The 19881-nt window shown below is 39.4% G+C and overlaps 1 protein-coding gene across 14 annotated transcripts in view; it reads left to right on the forward strand.

The window, feature by feature from the left end:
- The window catches only part of EPB41L2 (erythrocyte membrane protein band 4.1 like 2), a gene marked incomplete at both ends in the record, with an annotated part of 87308 nt that extends 77702 nt beyond the window's left edge, over positions 1 to 9606 (forward strand). For 11 of the 14 annotated variants that reach the window (XM_084228543.1, XM_084228546.1, XM_084228547.1 and 8 more), the window contains 4 exons: positions 343 to 465; positions 2141 to 2239; positions 4520 to 4600; positions 9502 to 9606. In XM_084228543.1, the coding sequence (XP_084084669.1) occupies positions 343 to 465; positions 2141 to 2239; positions 4520 to 4600; positions 9502 to 9606 (408 nt within the window). The remainder of the gene's footprint in view (positions 1 to 342; positions 466 to 2140; positions 2240 to 4519; positions 4601 to 9501) is intronic. The other 3 variants (XM_084228545.1, XM_084228534.1, XM_084228540.1) reach the window with 3 other exon arrangements.
- Positions 9607 to 19881: the final 10275 nt, after the last annotated feature.

Raw genomic sequence — 19881 nt, forward strand, 5'->3', positions numbered from 1 at the left:
CATCGTTCATTCTGTTTTGTTTTCTTTTCAGTTTTACTTGCCCAAAGCTGAATTTTATGTATCACTGCACACCAAACTTGACTTCTAAGTAATTTGGGATCAGCATAATTTGAAGCATGCCACAATTCAAGGAGCTCTTAGTTTCTTCTTCAGATACACACTGTCTGAAGAAAAATGTTTTTCTTTTGTCTCTTTTGTTTGTTTTAAATTACTTTTATTCTTTTTCTTTTGTGCATGAGCATGTGTTTGGATATATTTCTGACAACTATTTTTGAAGGTTCCACCAATCACTTTTACTTTATCACCTCTAGAATTTATTTTTCCCTTCCTTTTCCACCTCAGCCACCAGTGGTAAAAACAGAGATGGTAACAATTTCTGATGCCTCACAAAGGACAGAAATCTCCACCAAGGAAGTCCCTATTGTCCAAACTGAGACCAAAACCATCACATATGAGTCTTCACAGGTACAGAAGCTCTAGACTCGGATTCTCTGAACCCTTACTTGCTGTTTCTGTTTTCATTCCATCTTCTAGTTCTTATGTTTCTGGCTTTAGCGTAGCTTTTTAATCTCTTCATTTTATAGCTGTACTTCAACAACAATGTAGTTTGCTGTGTTACTTCTTAGACTGAGACAGAGCTGCAATCCAATGTGTGACCACCCAATTATAAGGGGGAGGCATGTGTGCTTGGGAAACAGATCATCTTACAGTTTATTGCATTTGGTATCACTTGTGGGTTAGTAGATTTAGGTACCCCAAACTCCATGAAGGCAGATCCAGTCAACTTTCGCTTGCCAGTTACATGCATAAGTACACAAACATACTGTGCTTCTTCACGTGGGATGATTTTTTGAAGATGTATGTCATCATTCTTAAGTAAATGCAATGCTGTGCATCTCTGTAACTATCAGATTTGTGTAGTTGATTTTAGGTATTCTGACACTGGTTCTGTAAAGATTTGAAATAAGCATTAAGGTATCTAACCATAAGAGTGACAAAGAAATAAAAAAGAATGTGTTTATCATTTCAAAATAGAATCATTTAGAAATTTGTACAACTGTTTTATAAACTTAGGAATTTAGTATTTTTTTGTAGGACTGTACTATGGATTATTGCCCTCCAGAATATTCATTTTAAAGGTTAATGGGTGTATATGTGAAATAGTCTTCAAAATTATTTAAGTCATACTGTCCAGACATGTGCATAGATCCCACATAAGCACAAACTGATTTCTTATAAATGGGTTTCGTAGGAGAGAACACGTACTCGGTGTTTGTGATGAAGTAAGTGCCTCATAAAGAAATAAATGGGCCTGACCCAAGTTCACGGGAAATTTCTGCTTAATTTATAGTCAAAAAGGCTCTGGACCTTCTAGTTATTTCCTGCAGTCAGTGTCAGGAAACAAGGCAAATATGTTTGGTGATCTTAACATAAACTGTTAAGCTATTGGTTTGCTTCATTATTTTCCTTGGTAAACTCTGGAACTTTCAACCTTTTCTAGGACCAAAGCAAATAAGTGAAACCAATTTAGATAGATGCATGGGATTTATATATGAGGTGCTTGTACATAGATAGAACATGCATGTATATGTGTTGAAGTATATGTACCATATATATGCTCACAACACACAGACAGTTAACAGCAACAATATTAAATCTACAGGAGCTAAAAAAAAAAATTACTCAAGTTCAGTCTGTCTTGGTCAGGTTTTATTGCTTAGTAATCTGAGTTATCTATTATTTACCTACCTGTTCTTAAAACAACAAGCTTAGCACTTTTGGCCACTGCGGAAACATCTCTGTCTGATTCTCTAGAGTCTTTCTAGTTTCTTAAATGGCCTTCACTCAGATCTTCTCATGACTCTCTTGTGGCTTTTAGTTGCACCTTCTTCCACTCTTCCTTCTTTGTTCTTTAACCATGGGGATGCTTCTACACATATATTTAGCCGTTGTCTTTACTCTTTAAATGCCAGCTAGTCTCCTGGCAGTCCGTTACCATAGCAAGCATGCAAAGGATAGGCATCATCTTCTGCCAGCCATATAGGTTTTTAAAAGATGCATATTCAGTGGGGAGGGGTCTTCTCTGGCAACATAATGGAAGTTAAGCATTGCTTTGTATTTTTCCCCCAACTATCCAAAGATTGATGGCGGGGCTGGTGGTGACTCGGGCACGTTACTGACTGCACAAACCATCACATCTGATTCCGTGTCGACAACGACAACCACACACATCACCAAGGTAAAGCAACCCAGGGGAATGAGTTGTGTATTCAAAGTAATACACAGACAGTGCCAGTGGAATAAAAATGTCTTGATTCAAGTATACAAGAAATTAGGCTCCATTGACGAATGTATTTAAAATGAATTGCAATTTTCTAAAGTACAAGGAGGTAAATGTATGTAACTTAAGACAGCTACGGATTTGGAGAGAATTTAATAAAAGTGGAAGCACAGGTTTGGTTAGTACAAACGAGCCCTCTGACTGAAGCAAGTGACTGAAGACCGTCATCCAGAATTCACACAAGTTGTTCCAATAAATGTAAATAGCCTTGCATTGATTTAAGATGCCAATATAATGAGGCATTTTTCCATCGTTCTCTTAATGTTTAATACCAGGTGACCAGTGATTCCCAAAGTTGGTCTCTGGGCTGGCAGCTGCAACCTCACTTATGGACTTGTTAGAAGTGTGACTGTTGTGGCCTCACTCCAGGTCCACCAAAACCTGGGAGTGTTTTAAGCTCTCTGGGTGATTTTGATGAGAGTCTCAGTCATCAGATTTCTAACTCCAGATTTATTTTCCAACATTACTTTTTGTTTCTTCACACATTTGGTTAGTGCTTGAAGGTCTTAGTAGTATCCTTTGCGCTCTCTTCACCCGTGTTGTAACAAAAATCTTGTAAATTAAAAAATGCCACCGAGGCAATACCTGTGGGGGTATCCTAATATTACCTCAGTTAAAAGTATTAAAAGTAAAAAACAAAATAAGTGTACATTTGAGTCAAATAGATAAAATGATAATGTTTGATTTTAAAAAATGCCATGTAAATGCAAGAGGGCATTGGTGTTCATTTTAAAGCCTAATTATTAAGCTTAGTGAAAAGCCTTGTGTCTTATAGTAAAGTGTCATCACGCGTGTTTAGTGTGTGAATTGATCAGCATTGTAGAGATTGGACATGGGCTTTCTCAGGACTGTGTGGTGTTTGCTCATTGTGTCTTTCGAACGTCACAGCCATGTGATCTCGTCCACCTCTGTAATGCCCCAGGCTCTTTCCATTTGCTCTAAGCTAGTACCTCTGCACAATTCACCAAGAACTCCTGCCCAGCCCCTCACATAGCCTTTGTTCACCCATACTACGTGTACACACGCACAACTGTGTTTTATTATTGCCCTAAAACAAATGAACCAAATCACCAAATGGATTTATGTCAAAACTATAACCAGGCAATTTCCCAAACCTGAACAACATACCTAAATTGTTAGGATTCCTTGTAATTCTACAGAAACCAAGCAATTATTTCTTTTTTCCTCTCCTTTCAAAAATCAACAAACTGGGGCCTCCCTGATGGCCTAGCAGTTAAGTCTCGGTGCTATCATGCTACCACCGCTTTGGCGTGAGTTTGCTTCCCCAGCCAGGGAGCTTGCCCACATGTGGTACATCAGACCTCTCCTGTCTCGCCCGCTGCTCCCCTCAGCAGTGTATTTCAGTAAATCCTTCTGTTTTGCTCCCCACTCTTGTCTCTGGTGAATCCTCTCCCCTCCCCACACCTCTGTAATGCACCCTGTTTTTCTATGCATAAATCTTTTAAAAATCAACAACCAACTGGGAGTGAAGAAGCTCAAAAAATTCTAATGGAATGTCCCATAGAATTATTTGGATTAACTGACATCTGTACCATCTTAATTTCATCTGAATCTTTATAAATTAGTTTTAAGATTGCTTTCAGTTAAAGAATATTTAAGGATGCTACAAGTTGTATAATAGGATTGTCTTTAGAACTTAGAAATAGTGTTTCCAGGTGTAAGTTGCCCTAGACCCTGGTCCCCCCCACCCCCACCCCAGCCACTGGCTGCTCATTCAAATACCTGTCCACTGTCCATGTCTCTCTACGCACTTCCCATTGGCTAAGGTAGCCCCTGGATGTCAGAGCAGCCTGCTCAGGGAACCAGAATGACAGACACCCTTAAATCATGTCTGGCTTTCCTGGCAGGTCCAGCTCTCTACTTCTGATCTCCTGAAGGGCTCTTCTCCCTTTCCTGCATACACACCTGTCTACCTTCCCTCACCCTGGAGGATTCTTCCTATCACATGTAGATGCCAATTGTATCTGTGGGATTTCATCTATTATCAATAAAAACCATATACGATTAAGAAAGTTTCTAGAACATAAGCCCTCTCCACTCACTGTGCATTGCCTTAGGGTGAAGAGAAGGTCTAGGTGTGCTCCATCTGTTTTCTCTGATTCTGTATAAAACATGCTTTAGTGATTGATATTCTCCCCACCCCTTTATGACTTTTAGACTGTAAAAGGTGGAATATCTGAAACAAGAATTGAGAAGCGCATCGTGATCACAGGAGATGCAGATATTGACCATGATGAGGTAAAGCCTTTTGATTCTGAAAGTAATTAATTGTGCTTGATTTCTCGTTTGCACATCTGTCATTGTATTGCATTGTGATGAATGGCATGAAGGTACAGCTTTCACACAGTGGTCCTTGCAGTCTTCTTAATGCTGAATCAGCATAAAACATGGATTGCTGTTGATGTACATTTGCTTTATATGCACTTTTGGTTCAAAATAGTCTAGAGCATTCCTGGCAGCCATTATGTATTTATGTGGTTTCTGGTTTAAAGACAAGTCATCAACTATTGAAAACAGGAGTGGCAGTTTAATGACACTGGCTTCTAAAAAAATAAGAAATGCCACTAAGTTTGACTTAGGACTCTTAGGAACTCATAAAGTACCTTTGTTAATAGCAATAGAAAATTTGGGCTCTTTACTTCTAGGTGGTTTCCCCTACCTTGTTACTCTTTATGAGGGGTGGGAGAAGGTAACCTAAGGTCTTTCTCTTTTTTAAATAAATAGATTTTAATAAGTTTTAAGAAAATTTATTTCAGTAATCTAGGCATTAATAAGCAATTCATGAGAACTAGTATTAATCGAAGGTCACTTAACAAAATGAACATTTGCATATATTCAGAATTTCTGAAAGCCTCCTGCTTCCATTCTCAATGTTAAGTTGAGCAGAATGTTTGCCTTTCAAAAGCAGGTGATGAATAGAACTGTTGGAGACTTCAAGAGTGGCTTAATTTTCCTCAACAGTCCTATGTGATGATGAGGGTTTTTATTTTGTTATTTTCTGAGTGATTTTAACTCAGCTTTAAAGGAGACCAAGCTGCTTTCCTTTTACAACAACTTGAAGGAGTGGAAATGCTCAATTGATCATGTCAGCTGGGGATTAGGAACTCATGGTAGTCACCCAGCTTTTTACGCAATATTGAACACAGGAAGAGAATTTTAAAGAACGATTTCTTATTGAAGAAAAGCTCATTGTATGTGACAACAAATTTTTTTTTCCTTTATGCCTAAAAAGAAAATTATCCTACCTTTTAAAATCCCTTTAGCATGATTTTACTTACATATTTCATAACATACCTTTTAAATACCTTGATTGTTTTAAGGGTTAAAAGGTTGCCCTGACTGCATTTTGACTTCATAGTAGAGATTCCTGGTCAAGGACTAGTACATGTGCCTGCTAACCCCTGGAAAATGAGTGACCTCTGTGGAAACCAAACCTCCAGTTTCCCATGTGTAGGATTTATTCTACAGTCAGGTGCTGCTTAGGGTTGTTTGGTCAATGACAGACCGTGTATATGACAGTGGTCTCCACAGGCTGTCACATCAAGCCTGGGTGTGTGGTACCTGGACCACCTAGCTGTATGTAATTGCACTCCCTGATAAAGTTCAAACATTGACGCACACCCAGGAGCGTTTCTTACCTTTCCTGGGCATTAAGCTATGTATGACTGGACTTCTTTTCACCGGGACGGTTGTAATCACCCTGACCTTAAGTAGGAGCAAGTCTATTCTTTATTTTTTCCTTTGGAACTCTCACTTGACAAGCACTTGTTGAAACCTTACAGTGTTGGAGGCAAGAACCCACATTGTTTGGCATAGGGCTAAGTGAAAATCGAGGTCTTCCCCAATTCAGTTTCTACTACCCTCTCTCTCCACTGAACCTAGGCTCTCTCTGGCTTGGAGACACCTCTTTTCCCCCTAGGGATTACTTTCCACTTTTGCTCTATGTACATTCTTCTGTTTGTTGGCCTGTTTTACTTGAAAACTCAAACCCAGTTGGTAGTGCTGCTGACAGTCAAATACTCAAAATGTAGTCTGAAAAGAAGCTACAAAGTAGCACCTACTCCTAATTCTTAAATTAGAGAAAAATCACAAGGATGTCACGACTTAAACTGTTGCATTGAGGAACACACCTTGTTTGTATGATGTGCTCTGTCCCATTTTAAAACCCAGGTCAGATGTGAACAAATCAAGAGAATAATTAACTTTCTCATGTTTAGTTATGAGATGGCATCAGCTTTGTTGAGTCACTTAATTGTGGCTTCTGGTGTGCTTGTTACCTGGAGCTCCTGATGAGTTCACTTCAGCCTTCAAGACTGTCAGGAGATGAGGGAATTATTTAAAACTAAAGGGAAGTCGCTTCCCTGCCAAAAGTTGATGTTGATCATGTGGCGACCTTAACATCGTTGACACCTTTTGCAGTTCCTTGCCTACATTAAAGAAGCTTCACAGTGGAAGATAGAAAAGAAAGAAATCTCTTTTGTGTTAAATGAAAGAGGTGTGTGCTTTTAGAGCAACTTACTTTGCCGTTCTTCCCCCTGTGCTAGTTACAATATTCTCAACTCCATTCAAGTGAGATTTAAACAGCACTGCAGTCGCTCATCACAGTGTATTTCTTTCTAATAAAATAACTTCTCAATTTAGCAGTACAGTCGGCCCCACATCCCTTAATCCAACCAGCCACAGATGGAAAATGTGTACCCTGTGGTTCAGCCCACGATGGTTGCATCAGTACTGAACAAGTACAGACTTTCCCCTTGTCATTATTCCCTAAAACAAAATAGTGTAACTATTTACATAGCATTTACACTACATCGGGTACTATAAGTAATCTGGAAATGATTTAAAATATAGGGAGGATATGCATAGGTATATGCAAATACAGCCCCATTTTATGTAAGGGACTTGAGCATGAGCAGGTTCTAGAAACCCTAGGTAGCAAGGAACAACTGTTCTGGTGTGACAGTTTTCTTATAATCTATTGTTGCCGTAATATATTAACATTTTGCATTATTTAATTTCATATATTAATATTATGGAATTAATGGCAAACTAATTTCAAATGTGTTTGAAGATGATTATAGCACTTTCTGGTTTCCCCTACTTTTCTGCTAATTAAATCATGTTTTGCACATGCTGCCTTCCCTTGGGCATCATTTATATTTCCTCTTTAACAATTGCATTAGTTTAATGTAGGCAGATCTTTGTAATTAATATAAGCACAAAGTATCTGATAAGATGTGTGTTGCTTCCTTTGGCTCCTGTCAAAGCTTATCTTTCGCAGTTTGAAATTCCAGAAATTTAGTAGAAGTTTTGATCGTGCCAATCTCCTTCTTCCCCTCTAAACACACACCCCCAGACCCCCATAGAGTCACACTGCTGTACTTTGGCACCTTTCTCCATTCTCATCGCAGTCAATACATGGGGTACTTTTGACCTTCTCTGAGATGAGATTCTTTGACCTTCTCTGAGATGAAATTCTTCATCTCCTTGGGCTCCACTCTTGCCCTGCAGCCTTCATAATTCCCCACCTGATAGTCATATGTGTGCTAAATGGGAGGCTGGTCCCTTGTCTGCATTCTCTTTTGTCCTGACACAGTGGGTCACCAACATTTGTCCCCTTGTGAACATAAAGTTACCTCAAGTGTCTTCAAGCATCAGCATAAAAAATTTTGGTATAAAAATGATATCTTCTTTTGTAGCTTTACCTTTTCTTTGTGGACTGAGGCCCAGAGTTTTACTCAGTAACCTTCTAGCAGACAGAAACTATCGTATAAAGAAGAAATTCAGTTGTCCTTGTAGACAGGAGACAGAACTGGGTGAAAAAAATGCTACTTTTTTACAGGCTCATAGTTTCCAAGTGAGATTTGGTGCTCTCTCTCCCCGTAGAATTAGTTTTTTGCTTAAGCTTTATTTCCTAGGTTTTGAGTGTTGTTCTGTGGTGTTTTATTTTCTCCCCAAGACCTCTTAAAGATATTCCTCTGAAAAATAGGATTTTTTCACTTTGCCATTACACTCATAAACAGTTTCTTTTTTGATAAAACACAGAGAAACTTTGCTATCTTATTGTTGGTCCAGGGAAGAGACCATGAGCCAGTGAGGTGGCAACCAGGCACCAACCCCCCTGCCTTATGGCACCCTGAGAGGATGGCGTTGAAAAAGATTCATTCATCTTTTATACATATATACATATAGCTGAAAGGTGTTTCAACTATAAAACAGGGATCTGTACTTTATAATCTAAAGATTAGCCTCGGGGCCTCCCCTGTGGCGCAGCAGTTGAGTGCTGGGTTGCGAAGCTGCCCGCAGCCTCTGCAGAGCCGGTTCGATCCCCAGCTGCTCCCCGGCCACCAGAGGAGGGTCCCACATGGCTCACAGACCTCTCCTGCCGCCTGCTGCTCCCCTCAACAGTGTACTTTGGTCCTTCTGCCTGCTCTGCTCCCCGCTCTGGCTCTGGTGAATTCTCTCACCCTCCCGCGCTTCTGACTGTCCCCAGTGCTTGTATAAATAAATAAATAAATCTTTAAAAAAATAATAAAGATTAGCCTCTCTTCTTTAGTTTTACTGACCATATGGTGGTGGTGTTGCTGCAGTTTTCATTATTCTATGTCCTAGAAGTTTATATTTTTCCTGCAATGTTCTCCAAAATTTCTGAGCACCTAAGAGGGCAAAGATGAGCAAGGCCTAGTCCTGTGCCTTGGGGGTTTCAGGCAATGGCATAATAATGGTGGTATCACTTGCATGTATGGAGCAGGCCCTATGCTGGATGTTTTACTTCTTTTAATCCATATAGTACACCTTAAAAGGATCTTGAGAACCTTAGCATTAGTCTCCAGTTACAGGTGAAAATCCTAAGTGAGCCAGAGAAGGTGTTTTCTCTAAGTCTTAGGTGAGTTCAAGGCTGGCATTTGCCAGCATGTTTTTATACGTGTATCATTGTTTGAAAATAGACTGGAGAAATAGAAAACATGAGGAAATGAGAAGCACCCTTTAAACAATAAGCCCATTCAGATCTTTCTGCTTTATCCAATAAAGAAATAAAACTGGACTTGACATGGGGTCTCATTGATCAGGATGCTTGTGTTTTGCCTTCTGAGAAGGAGCCCGTCCTCAGCTAACCATGCTCTCTCCTGATCCGGCAGGCGCTGGCCCAGGCCATCAGGGAAGCCAGAGAGCAGCACCCCGACATGTCGGTCACAAGAGTGGTGGTGCACAAAGAAACTGAGTTGGAGGAAGGGGACGAGTAAGCGAGGTAAGAGCCCCCGCCGTCTGGGACCTTTGACATGACTCTGTGTTCCGGAACCAGGCAAGGATTGTGAGAAGCTCTTCCATGTCCCTTACAGTACATTTGTTTTTCAGATTCCATTACCCCCAAGTACATCTGCTTAGGTTACCTGCGTGTAATTATAAACTCTGTCAGTCGATGGGCATGTGGTATTAATAACTGCCATGTATTGAGGGGCTGCTGGTAATTGACATATGTTGCTTTACTATTTACAAAGCACATTAGTATAAGTTATCTTAGTTAATGTTCACAATGACCCTTTGAGGAAGGGGCTATGCCTTCATTTAGATGAAGGATTTTTACTGTAGGGGCACAAAACAGAGTTAAGTCTTTAAATACAGACATTAAGAATTGTTTAACTGAAAGGAAAGGAAGTCAGAAAGGAAAAGATAGCTTTGACTATGTAAAAATCTGAAACCTTAATCAAACCAACCAAGACAAAAGTAAAGGGTAGATGGTAAATGAAAAAGTTTAATATACCTGGTGGAGAAAGTATGAATATATAAAGACCACTGAAGTGACATCCAAAAATGAAAAATGAGCAGAACTTAAACAAGTAAACCACACTGAAACTAAGTGAACAGTAAATAAAAAATATTCAGTTTCACTATTGCGTAAATCAGTACAAATTAAAAATTCACAGTGCATGTTTTTACTTATAAATCTGGCAAAGTTTGTTTTTAGATTATTTGAGGAAAAGTATGCTCATGCTACTATATAAATTAGTAATATTTCTTGGAGGACTATTTGGCAAAGCCCACATTGAATTTGTCTACCATTAGGAATTGATCTTAAGATGTACACAGATGTTTTTGTATAGGAGCAATTAGCCATATTCTTTTATCCTTTATTTTTTTTTAAAAGATGTATTTATTTATGCATACAAGAGCTGAGCTATAGGCCAGAGGTGTGGGGGGGTGAGAGGGTTCACCAGAGACAGAGTGGCTAACAGAACAGGCAGATTGACCGAGGCACACTGCTGAGGGGAGCAGTGGGTGAGGCAGGAGAGGTCTGCTGTGCCATGTGGGTTGCTCCCTGGCAAGGGATCAACTCGTGCTGCAGAGGCTGTGGACAGCTTCATAGGTTGCATCTTAACTCCTTGCGCCACCAAGGAGGCCCTCTTTGGCCCTCTTTTATCTTCCATGTGATGACAAAATATTGCCATTGAAAGTTATTCTAAAGAATTCTTTTAAGATTTTATTTTTGCATACAACTGGGGTGCAGGCCAGAGTTGCAGGGGTGAGAGGATTCACCAGAGACAGAGTGGGGAGCAGAACAGGCGGATTAATTGAAGTACATTGCTGAGGGGAGCAGTAGGCGAGACAGGAGAGGTCTGCTGCACCATGTGGGTAGCTCCCTGGCCGGGGATCAAACTCAGGCTATTGTGGTGGGTCTTCACATTGATAGCGCTGAGCTTTAATCCCTAAGTCCCCAGAGAGGACCCTCTAAAGAATCTTAATGGAAGGAGTTAATGTTCATAATTATATATGTGTTGTTAGGGCTTTAAAAAGAGGTTTTATCACCAGCATATGTACTAGGTTTTTTTTTTTTTTTTTTTTTAAATGATCTGTGCATTGATTGGTAGACACAAAGCCTTCCATCCTTGCTGGCTTTTTAATTTTGTCAGTCTGATAAATATGAAATGGCATAGAACTTTTTTGTTCTTATGGGTTCTTAATAGATTCTTATATTCTGTGAATTTTGTATGTTGCGAATATTTTCAGGATTGTGGCTTTTCATATATTGAATATAGTAATTAAAATAATTAATATACTTGATTTATCAAGCTTCCCTATGGCTTATGCTCTCTCCATGCCTTGAGCTGTTAAAGATGTTTTGAATCCAGAAAATTTAATGCTGCCTTTCATATATCAGCATTTAATCCATCAGAAATTACTTTTTGCTTGTAAGAAATGGTCCTTTGTTTCCTGTGAGTAGCCAGTGCTCCACCACATTTATTCAAGCATCTAGCCATGTCTCATGTTCATATATGCACCAAGTATGTTTCTGAGCCCTCATATCCATGTGTTTATTCCTGTTCCGAGGCCATATTGTCTTTATTACTGTAGCCTTAGATGTGTCTTGATACCTGGTAGAACATGTTTCTCCAGTTTTTGTTCAGGAGTCTCTTGAATATTCTGGGTGCTTTCTGTTAAAAATAAATTTCAGAACCAAATTGCTAAGGTAATACCTATGGTGTTTTAATTGGAATTACATTCACTCCATAGCTCAGATGGTGAGAATTACATCTTTATGATATTAAGTTATCTTTTCTGCAAACATAAAAGTTTTCTCTCAGTTTATATAGGTCTTCATTAAAACTGTATAATTTTTCCACCAAAGAGCTTTTAAAATATATTGCTGTGGGCCTCCCTGGTGGCGCAAGGGATTGGGACGCAGCCTATGAGGCTCGCCGCAGCCACTGAAGCACAAGTTCGATCCCCGGCCAGGGAGCTACCCACATGGCACAGCAGATCTCTCCTGACTCGCCTGCTGCTCCCCTCAGCAGTGTACTTCAGTCCATCTGCCTGTTCTGTTCCCCACTCTGTCTCTGGTGAATCTTCTCACCCCCCTGTACCTCTGGCCTGTACCCCAGTTCTTGTATGCATAAATGAATAAATCTTTAAAAAGAAATCTATTGCTGTTATAGGAAGATAAAATTGACTTTTCACTATTAGTCTTTTATCTAGCAACCTACTCTTTATATTTTGGGTGCTGTTTTCAAAACAGGGTCTACAATCAAAAATCACAGTTCTAGCACAAGCACAATATCTAGTCCCTGAATAAATGTGCTGGGTTATATGCCAGGCTGAGAACATGCTCTGCTCGAAGTCAGAAGATCAGGCATTGTGTTTTGGTCTTGTCAAATCTCACACCATGTGACATTGGGAAATGCCATGTGCAGACATGCTACACAGTCCATCTTTACTAACTCATAGCACTTGTTATAAGATTATAATATAATTGGAAAATTTATACTTATACAAATGAAAATACTGCGTATTTCTCCTCTAAATTCTGAGTTATTTATTTTTAATCAAAAGTATGACAAAAATTAGTAACCACTGTGAGCATTAACAACACCCCCACCTTCACTTATGGCATTTTAATAAGTTTTAAAATAAATTATTTGTATCATTTATTACTAGCACCTTATATTCATTATTGTGGTGGACGTACACACACACACACACACACACACACACACAATTTTTGAAGTTTGCCTGTCTCAGAGGCCATTTTTTACAAGCAGCTTTTTTTTAAAAAATAGATTTAGGAAGTTAAAGTAGATAAACTTGGAAAATTTCATTTTACCATTCAAAAAATACTTAAGTGCCAAAATTTGCTTAAAGGCTATTCTTTTTTTTTTTTTTTAAGATTTTTATTTATTTATTTATTTATTTATTTATTTATTTATTTATTTATTTATTTATTTATTTATTTATACAAGCACTGGGTACAGTCAGAAGTGCAGGAGGGTGAGAGAATTCACCAGATCCAGAGTAGGGAACAGGCAGAGCGATGAAATATACTGCTGAGGGGAGCAGTGGGCACAGCAGGAGAGGTCTGTCATGCCATGTTTGACCCTCGCTGTAGGCCAGGGATTGAATCGGTGCTGCAGAGACTGCGGGCAGCTTCGCAGCCAAGCGCTCAACTGCTGCGCCACCAGGGGAGGCCCTAAAGGCTATTCTATTGAACATTCAAATAGTCAAATTCATATACAAAACAAAACATGGTCCCCTTCTTTGGGGACCTGCTCAGGAGGGGAGGTATAAAAATATTAACATTATAAACAAAAAAAAAGTCTGATAAGTGCTCTGAAGGAGGTAATGTGATATGAAAGAATAAAATGGGGGACTTGGACTATTATAAATTTGACCTGTTACTACAACATAGTTTTAGTTGGAATCTAAAAAGGTAAGTAGAGGAGTATTTCTCTTAGGGTCTCAGTCATTATCCGCACTGACTGTAGCTCATTCTTAAAAAATCTCATTTGCTGGTGACTGTCAGACTCGGAGGAGTGTATTTCTTATGCTTCACTATTGTCCTACCCCAGCCCCACAGGGGCAGCAGGTGGGCCAAGGCAAAGAGCAGAACCAGGTTGGTATCCAAACATCAGAAAAGAAGAGTAAATAACTTTTTTTGACGTATCTCTCCCAGCTTCCTTTTTCAGACGTGGAAAGTTCTCCTTCTGGCCTGCCCTGACCTTTTCCTTTGGAGTAACTGAGCTTTTGATCAAACATTGAAAGTAGCAGGAAGGGGGGAACAAACAGAAAGATGGTCAAATAGCACCCTGCAGAGGGCCGCACCTCCTGAGTTTGCCTTTCCAGCTGGGTGAGGCAGAGAAGTGAAATGTGGACTCTTAAATGTAGATGTCAGAGAAGTACTTCACTACATCTTTGTAACTTTTTCAATGTCCTTTTAAGAACTATTCCCTTCCACCAATTTACCCAAATTCATATTTTATGAGCCCTCAAATGGATACAAAATATTACGAATCTTATCACCACTAGAATGTGTTGCTGGACAGTTCGATGGGAATGGAGAAGAGTCAGACTGGGTGTTGGGGTCTGTGTGGCCTCAGAAAGAATGGCTCCAGGAGGGGGAGCTCTTTACTTTGCTTCAGCTGGGACCCTGAGCTCTCTGATCCTAGACTTCAAATGAGCCATTTTGACTCCTGGAGAAATCATTGTAAAAAAGGAAACGCAGTCTCTTTCTTTTTGAAAACACTAAGCAGCAAAAGGATGAAATAATGGAGGAACAACCTCTCATCCATTCATTGTTTTTATTCAGTTTTTTTAAATCTAGGTAGAATGCCCATTAGCTGTCATGTACTGGTTAACCATGAAAATATCAAGTCAAACAAGGTCTATTCACAGTCAATGCTAGCAGAATATACTTTGAGGTTTTATATGTTCTGAACCTAGTTTGGTGGGAACAAACAATGAGTTCTCAATCAGGATGGGGTACTAGAGATGGTTTCTCACTTGAACTGCAAGGTGAGTAGGAGTGAACTTCAAGAAGAGGGGTATAGAAGGAAGCAGTCCAGGCAGGATCAGGCACAGTGAACCTGACTCTTCTAGGTACAGCACAAAATCGGGTGAAGCTGGATTGCAGGACACTGTTGGAGAGTGATGTGAGATGAGGGGAACCAGGAGGCAGAGATCTGATTATGAAGAGTTATATAAGCCAAACTGAAGAGGCTACACTTGATCCGGAAAGCAGGGGGTAGGGACACTTACCATGTATTTGAGAGATATAGGGAGGTAAAGGTTTGTGACGGTGACTATAAAAGTTTGTGGCAGTTGGTGAGTTGGCAATGTGGAAGATCAGGGGAGAACCACAGATAACGTCCAGGTTTCTGACTTGGGCAAATGATGGTGATACCTGCAACTTCAGTCATGGAATGCGTGTTCCACTTTTCCAGTGTCATATGCAATATAGCCAATCCTCTCTGCTTAGCTGTCTTAAAGATGTAGTATTTTTTTTCTTCTGTGGTACTGGAGGAGAGACCAACTGCCATGGGAATATGGGGGTCATAATTAATGGAGGAACCTTGGAAGCGATTCTGAGACCCACTTTACCTACACATATGCACAGACATGATTAACTGAAAATGTACCAGATAATTTGACTTTCAAGAGGAAGTGTAGCATAGCAGATTTGCTAGGTTCAAATTTATTTCATGGTTGTATGATTTAGGCAGGTTATTTTACCTCTCTGTGCCTCAGTTCTGCCATCTATAAACTGGGGACAATAGAATTTAGAGAAGAGTTTGTTTCCAAGGTAGATTTTTAAAACCTTTTGAACATAGAGCATCAGCCACGAATTCTCTTTTGCTCTTGTGTGAAGTAAAAATGAAAACTTGCTATCTCTGAGATGTTGAGTTTGCAACACATGTGAAATATGTAATGGAGAAGCCCAGGAGGTAACCAAGAACTTTGAGAGAGAGAGAGAGAGAGAGAGAGAGAGAGAGAGAGAGAGAGAGAGAGAGAGAGAGAAACAGGTTTGGGAGTAGGGAATGGAGATCTGTAAGTCACCTGAGCCAGTCATCTATGGAAAAGCTTTTGGTGTGAGCACTATCACCCAGGGCCAAGTCAAAGGGTTGAGGATTGGGGAGCTGAGGAGAGAAAAGAGGAGAAACCAGAGGAAGGAGGAAAGAGTGTTACAAAAGCTGCAAGAAAAGATAACATCAGGGAGAGGGTAATCAAGTATTAAATATGGCAGAGAAATCAAGGGAATGTGTTCTTCAGAATTGTTGGTACAGAAGTCAGCTTTGTCTGATCCACTTCCATCAAGAAATAGGGATAGGACTCTGTAAGAGGTTGAGGAACTAGGAGTTCTTATGAAAATAAAGTAATAGGCCATTTGCTTTGCTGTCTACTCTGCTTGCCTTCAGCTGACACTCCGGAGAACATTTTATTAGGTATCATGGCACCACCAGTCTTTCCTGTACTGGTAAATCCATCCTTTCATGGAGCCTGCTAGATAACTGAGTCCCAATCCCCCACCCATAGCAAATAGCTCTAAATTATTGGTGTTGCTTTCTGTTCTGTTATGCTTCATGAACACCAATTTCTAAACAAGTTAATATTGTGTGCAAACCCACATTTCAAAGTCAGGATGATGTTCAGGGTTTCAAAATGAGCTGCAAAGGCAAACAGGAAATTAGCATTAACTAACTGAACTGACAGGGGAAAGAACTGCGTTGGCTGAACTGTAGCTCCATCCACTCATGAGCCCACATTTCCACATGGGCCCTGATAACAGCACAGCCTGTTGACTTCCTGATGACCATTTTCAGTTTAGGCACCAGGCATTTTTCAGGTCTATCAAATGTGTTGCATTTTAATTTTATTTTATTTGCTAACTGTATTAGGCTCATACCTAAAATTAGCATTTCATTATAGCTTTGTTTTCAGTACAGGTCATTCTAACCTTAAAGTGAAGACTTCTGCTATAGAAATGGAGAGCTAGTTTTGGTTTAGTGAGTTTTAGCTACAGCCAATTTTCACTCTGGAATGCGGAGGGATATTCTAATTTGACTTCCATAAACTAGCAGGTGATATAGTGAGTCAGTTATAATATATATTGAACCACCCAATATAAGAGGCTCTGGATGTCACTGCTTATGTGCGCAGGTAGTCACTGACACCCCAGGGCTTGCTCTTGCACAAAATGATTATTTACTGTTCTTTTTGCAAATGAAACTTTTTTTACACCTGATAATAAAAAAACTGAGGAGGCTATTATTTTCAAAAAGGGAGAGAGCAGAAAATGCAAGTGACCCATAATTCCTCCGCTCCTAGAGATATATTCTCTTCACAGTGTCTGTATGTGTGAACACACACTCACTTGCTCTCACACCTCTATTTATGTAGGCTGGTACTGTTGGATCTATTATACATCCTGCTTTTTTCTCTGCTTAGCAGTGCCTTGTCACTAACTTCCCTTGTCCTTAACTCATGATTTTTTGACAACCGTTGAGTGGTGGATGCAAGATGGTTCATTTGAGCCCTATTAATGAACATTTAGGTTATTTCTTAGTTGCTTAATTATACACACAGCTGCAGAGATCATGCTTGTTTCTATATTTTTATTCATTAATTTCATTGCTCTTCTAGGACAAATATTTTAAAAGAATGTCAGGCATCTCTTCATCCCTCATATCTCATCTCTCTATGTTGAGGTCCTTGGTACCTGTTTCCCTATTCATGTGTTACTTGCCTGGACTCAGCGGGGGCAGGGGGTGACGGGTGGTAGGGATAGTGGTTATGACTCTATTATCCTAGCCTCGGGAATATTTAAGAGTATGGACATTAAAAGAATATTTAATTTTAGGGCCTCCCCGGTGGCGCAGCGGTTGAGCGCTGGGTTGCGAAGCTGCCCGTGGCCTCTGCGGCGCTGGTTCGATTCCCGGCTGCTCCCCGGCCACCGGAGGAGGGTCCCACATGGCGCGCAGACCTCTCCTGCTGCCCGCTGTTCCCCTCAGCAGTGTACTTTGGTCCTTCTGCCTGCCTGCTCCCCGCTCTGGCTCTGGTGAATTCTCTCACCCTCCCAAGCTTCTGACTGTACCCAGTGCATGTATAAACAAAACAAAACAAATAAACAAATAAATAAATACATGCCTCTATAAAAAAAATATTTAATTTTAATTACATATAGAGCATCGTCTTCTCAGCCCCACCATTTTTTATGAGGAAATACGATCCTAGAGATTAAATGAATTTGCCATAGGTCACTTACTCAGGAATCATAAAATACCATTCATCTGTAGAGCTGAGTATAGTTTCATTTGTCCCCACAATTTCTGCAATGTTAGACATCCCAGATAGTATTTTTAAAACATGTAAAATTGTGGGTGACAATAGGAGGAAGTTTTGCTATGGCAACTGATTGACAGGTTTTTGTGACCCTTTCTAAGACACTCCTGTCCTCAGAGGATTGCCTCCCTGAGACTTGTTGGCTCTACATTTAACTCTGGCACATAAAAATAGTTTAGTTAGCATTTGAACAGGTGGGAATCTAAACCTGTTCTGTCCAATGTTATAGCCAGTACCCACCTGTGGCTGTTCCAAATTGAGATGCACTCTAAGAATTAAAATAAGTTGCTAGATTTTGAATGTGTATGGAAAAATATGTGATAGTTGAGGCTAGAATTCCCACTAACCATCCTTCCTATTTAAGGAAAATACATAATAAAAACTTAGCATAGCGAGTTCTGTTCGTATATACTTCAAAAATGTTTATCAAAAGGTAAGGGTTTTGTTGTTTTTTCTTTCAGTACAACTTGTATTTGATGCTGCAGAGAAATGTTTTCTCATCTTACCAACCTAGGATTGACAGTCTTAACTAGAATAAAGTTTACTGAGTGTAACCTTATTGTATTCTATTTGTTATTTAAAGAGAACTTCAAGATTTTGTGGAATACTTTCATGTCAAGTTCCCGTAAGATTCGTGAGCCACAGACTTTACCCTGGCTTCAGAGCCAAATACTAACTACTCTTAAAATTCTTCACCAACGCTTCAGTTATCAGGAAAACCATTTTTAAGCAAGTGCCCTCTTAGGATAGCGTAGATGTAGTTATTCAACAAAAGGGCACAGAGAAATGAATGCCCAAAATTTTCCCACTTAAATTGGCAGGTAAAAGTAATGGTGAATTCACGGGGAGTAGTGTTTTCTTCCTTGAGACATAATTCACTTATGTTTTTCCCCCCCTGATGAAAGCATTAATAAGTTCAGGCAACCCAGGAAAAAGAAAATTATTTTACTGAATTATTTTTAGAACAAATAATTTGCAGAGTTTTATTTGACTTCAAAAGCCCTTGATTTAATTTTCCTTGTGTTCAGCAGGCACAAATATCCGAGAGAAGGAAATAGCAATAGGTTAGAAATAACAGGTTAATATTAGTTCTCAAGCTTAATGGCTTAAGAACCTAGAGAGATTCTGTTTATATGAATTATATTTATTGACATTTACCATGCTACAACACATCAAATCATTTTTCAAATATTTATTAAAGTTAAAAATACTTAGTAGAAGAAACCTGTCTGAAAAGATTACATATACTATTTGATTCTAAGTATATGATATCCTAGGAAGGCAAAAATCATTAACATAGTGAAAACATCAGGAGTTGCCACTGATCTCATCAGAAGAATCTTTTAAGTATTGGAAAGGTCTCAAGTCATGGTCGACAAAATACAGTTTTCCAAAATTCTAATTTTCACCTGAAAGCTTGAATTTTTATCATTGGTAATAAGTATTCTTTTCCTTGAAGTGACAGACCTACCTTATTTTCAAGAAAATGCCTGTCAAATATTCAAATTGAATAACATAGTTTGCCGGTAATGCTTTCAAGCAAAAAAAGGTGTTTTATGAAAAAGAGGCTTCTTCAAGTCACAGTTCACACAGTCCTACAAATCTTTTACTCTAGCTATCCACTGCACTTCAATGCAGTGGGCTTTTTATACATATTTCCATTCATCACACAGAATATTAAAAAGACATACTCAAGGGTTTTGATGCAGAAAAATTATTTTTGCATGTGTATTTTACATAAGGACATCCTTAAGTGAAACTGTTCTTTTTTTTAAATTTTACTGCGAATGCATGGTGCCTCCCTGATGGCATAGGGGTTAAAGTTACAGTGCTATTAAGCTATGTTCAGCCACTGCAGCACGATTTCAATCCTTGGCCAAGGAGCTGACCCACATGGCACAGCAGACCTAGCC

This window comes from Talpa europaea, assembly GCF_964194135.1.
Source record: "Talpa europaea genome assembly, chromosome: 2".
NCBI lineage: Eukaryota > Metazoa > Chordata > Mammalia > Eulipotyphla > Talpidae > Talpa > Talpa europaea.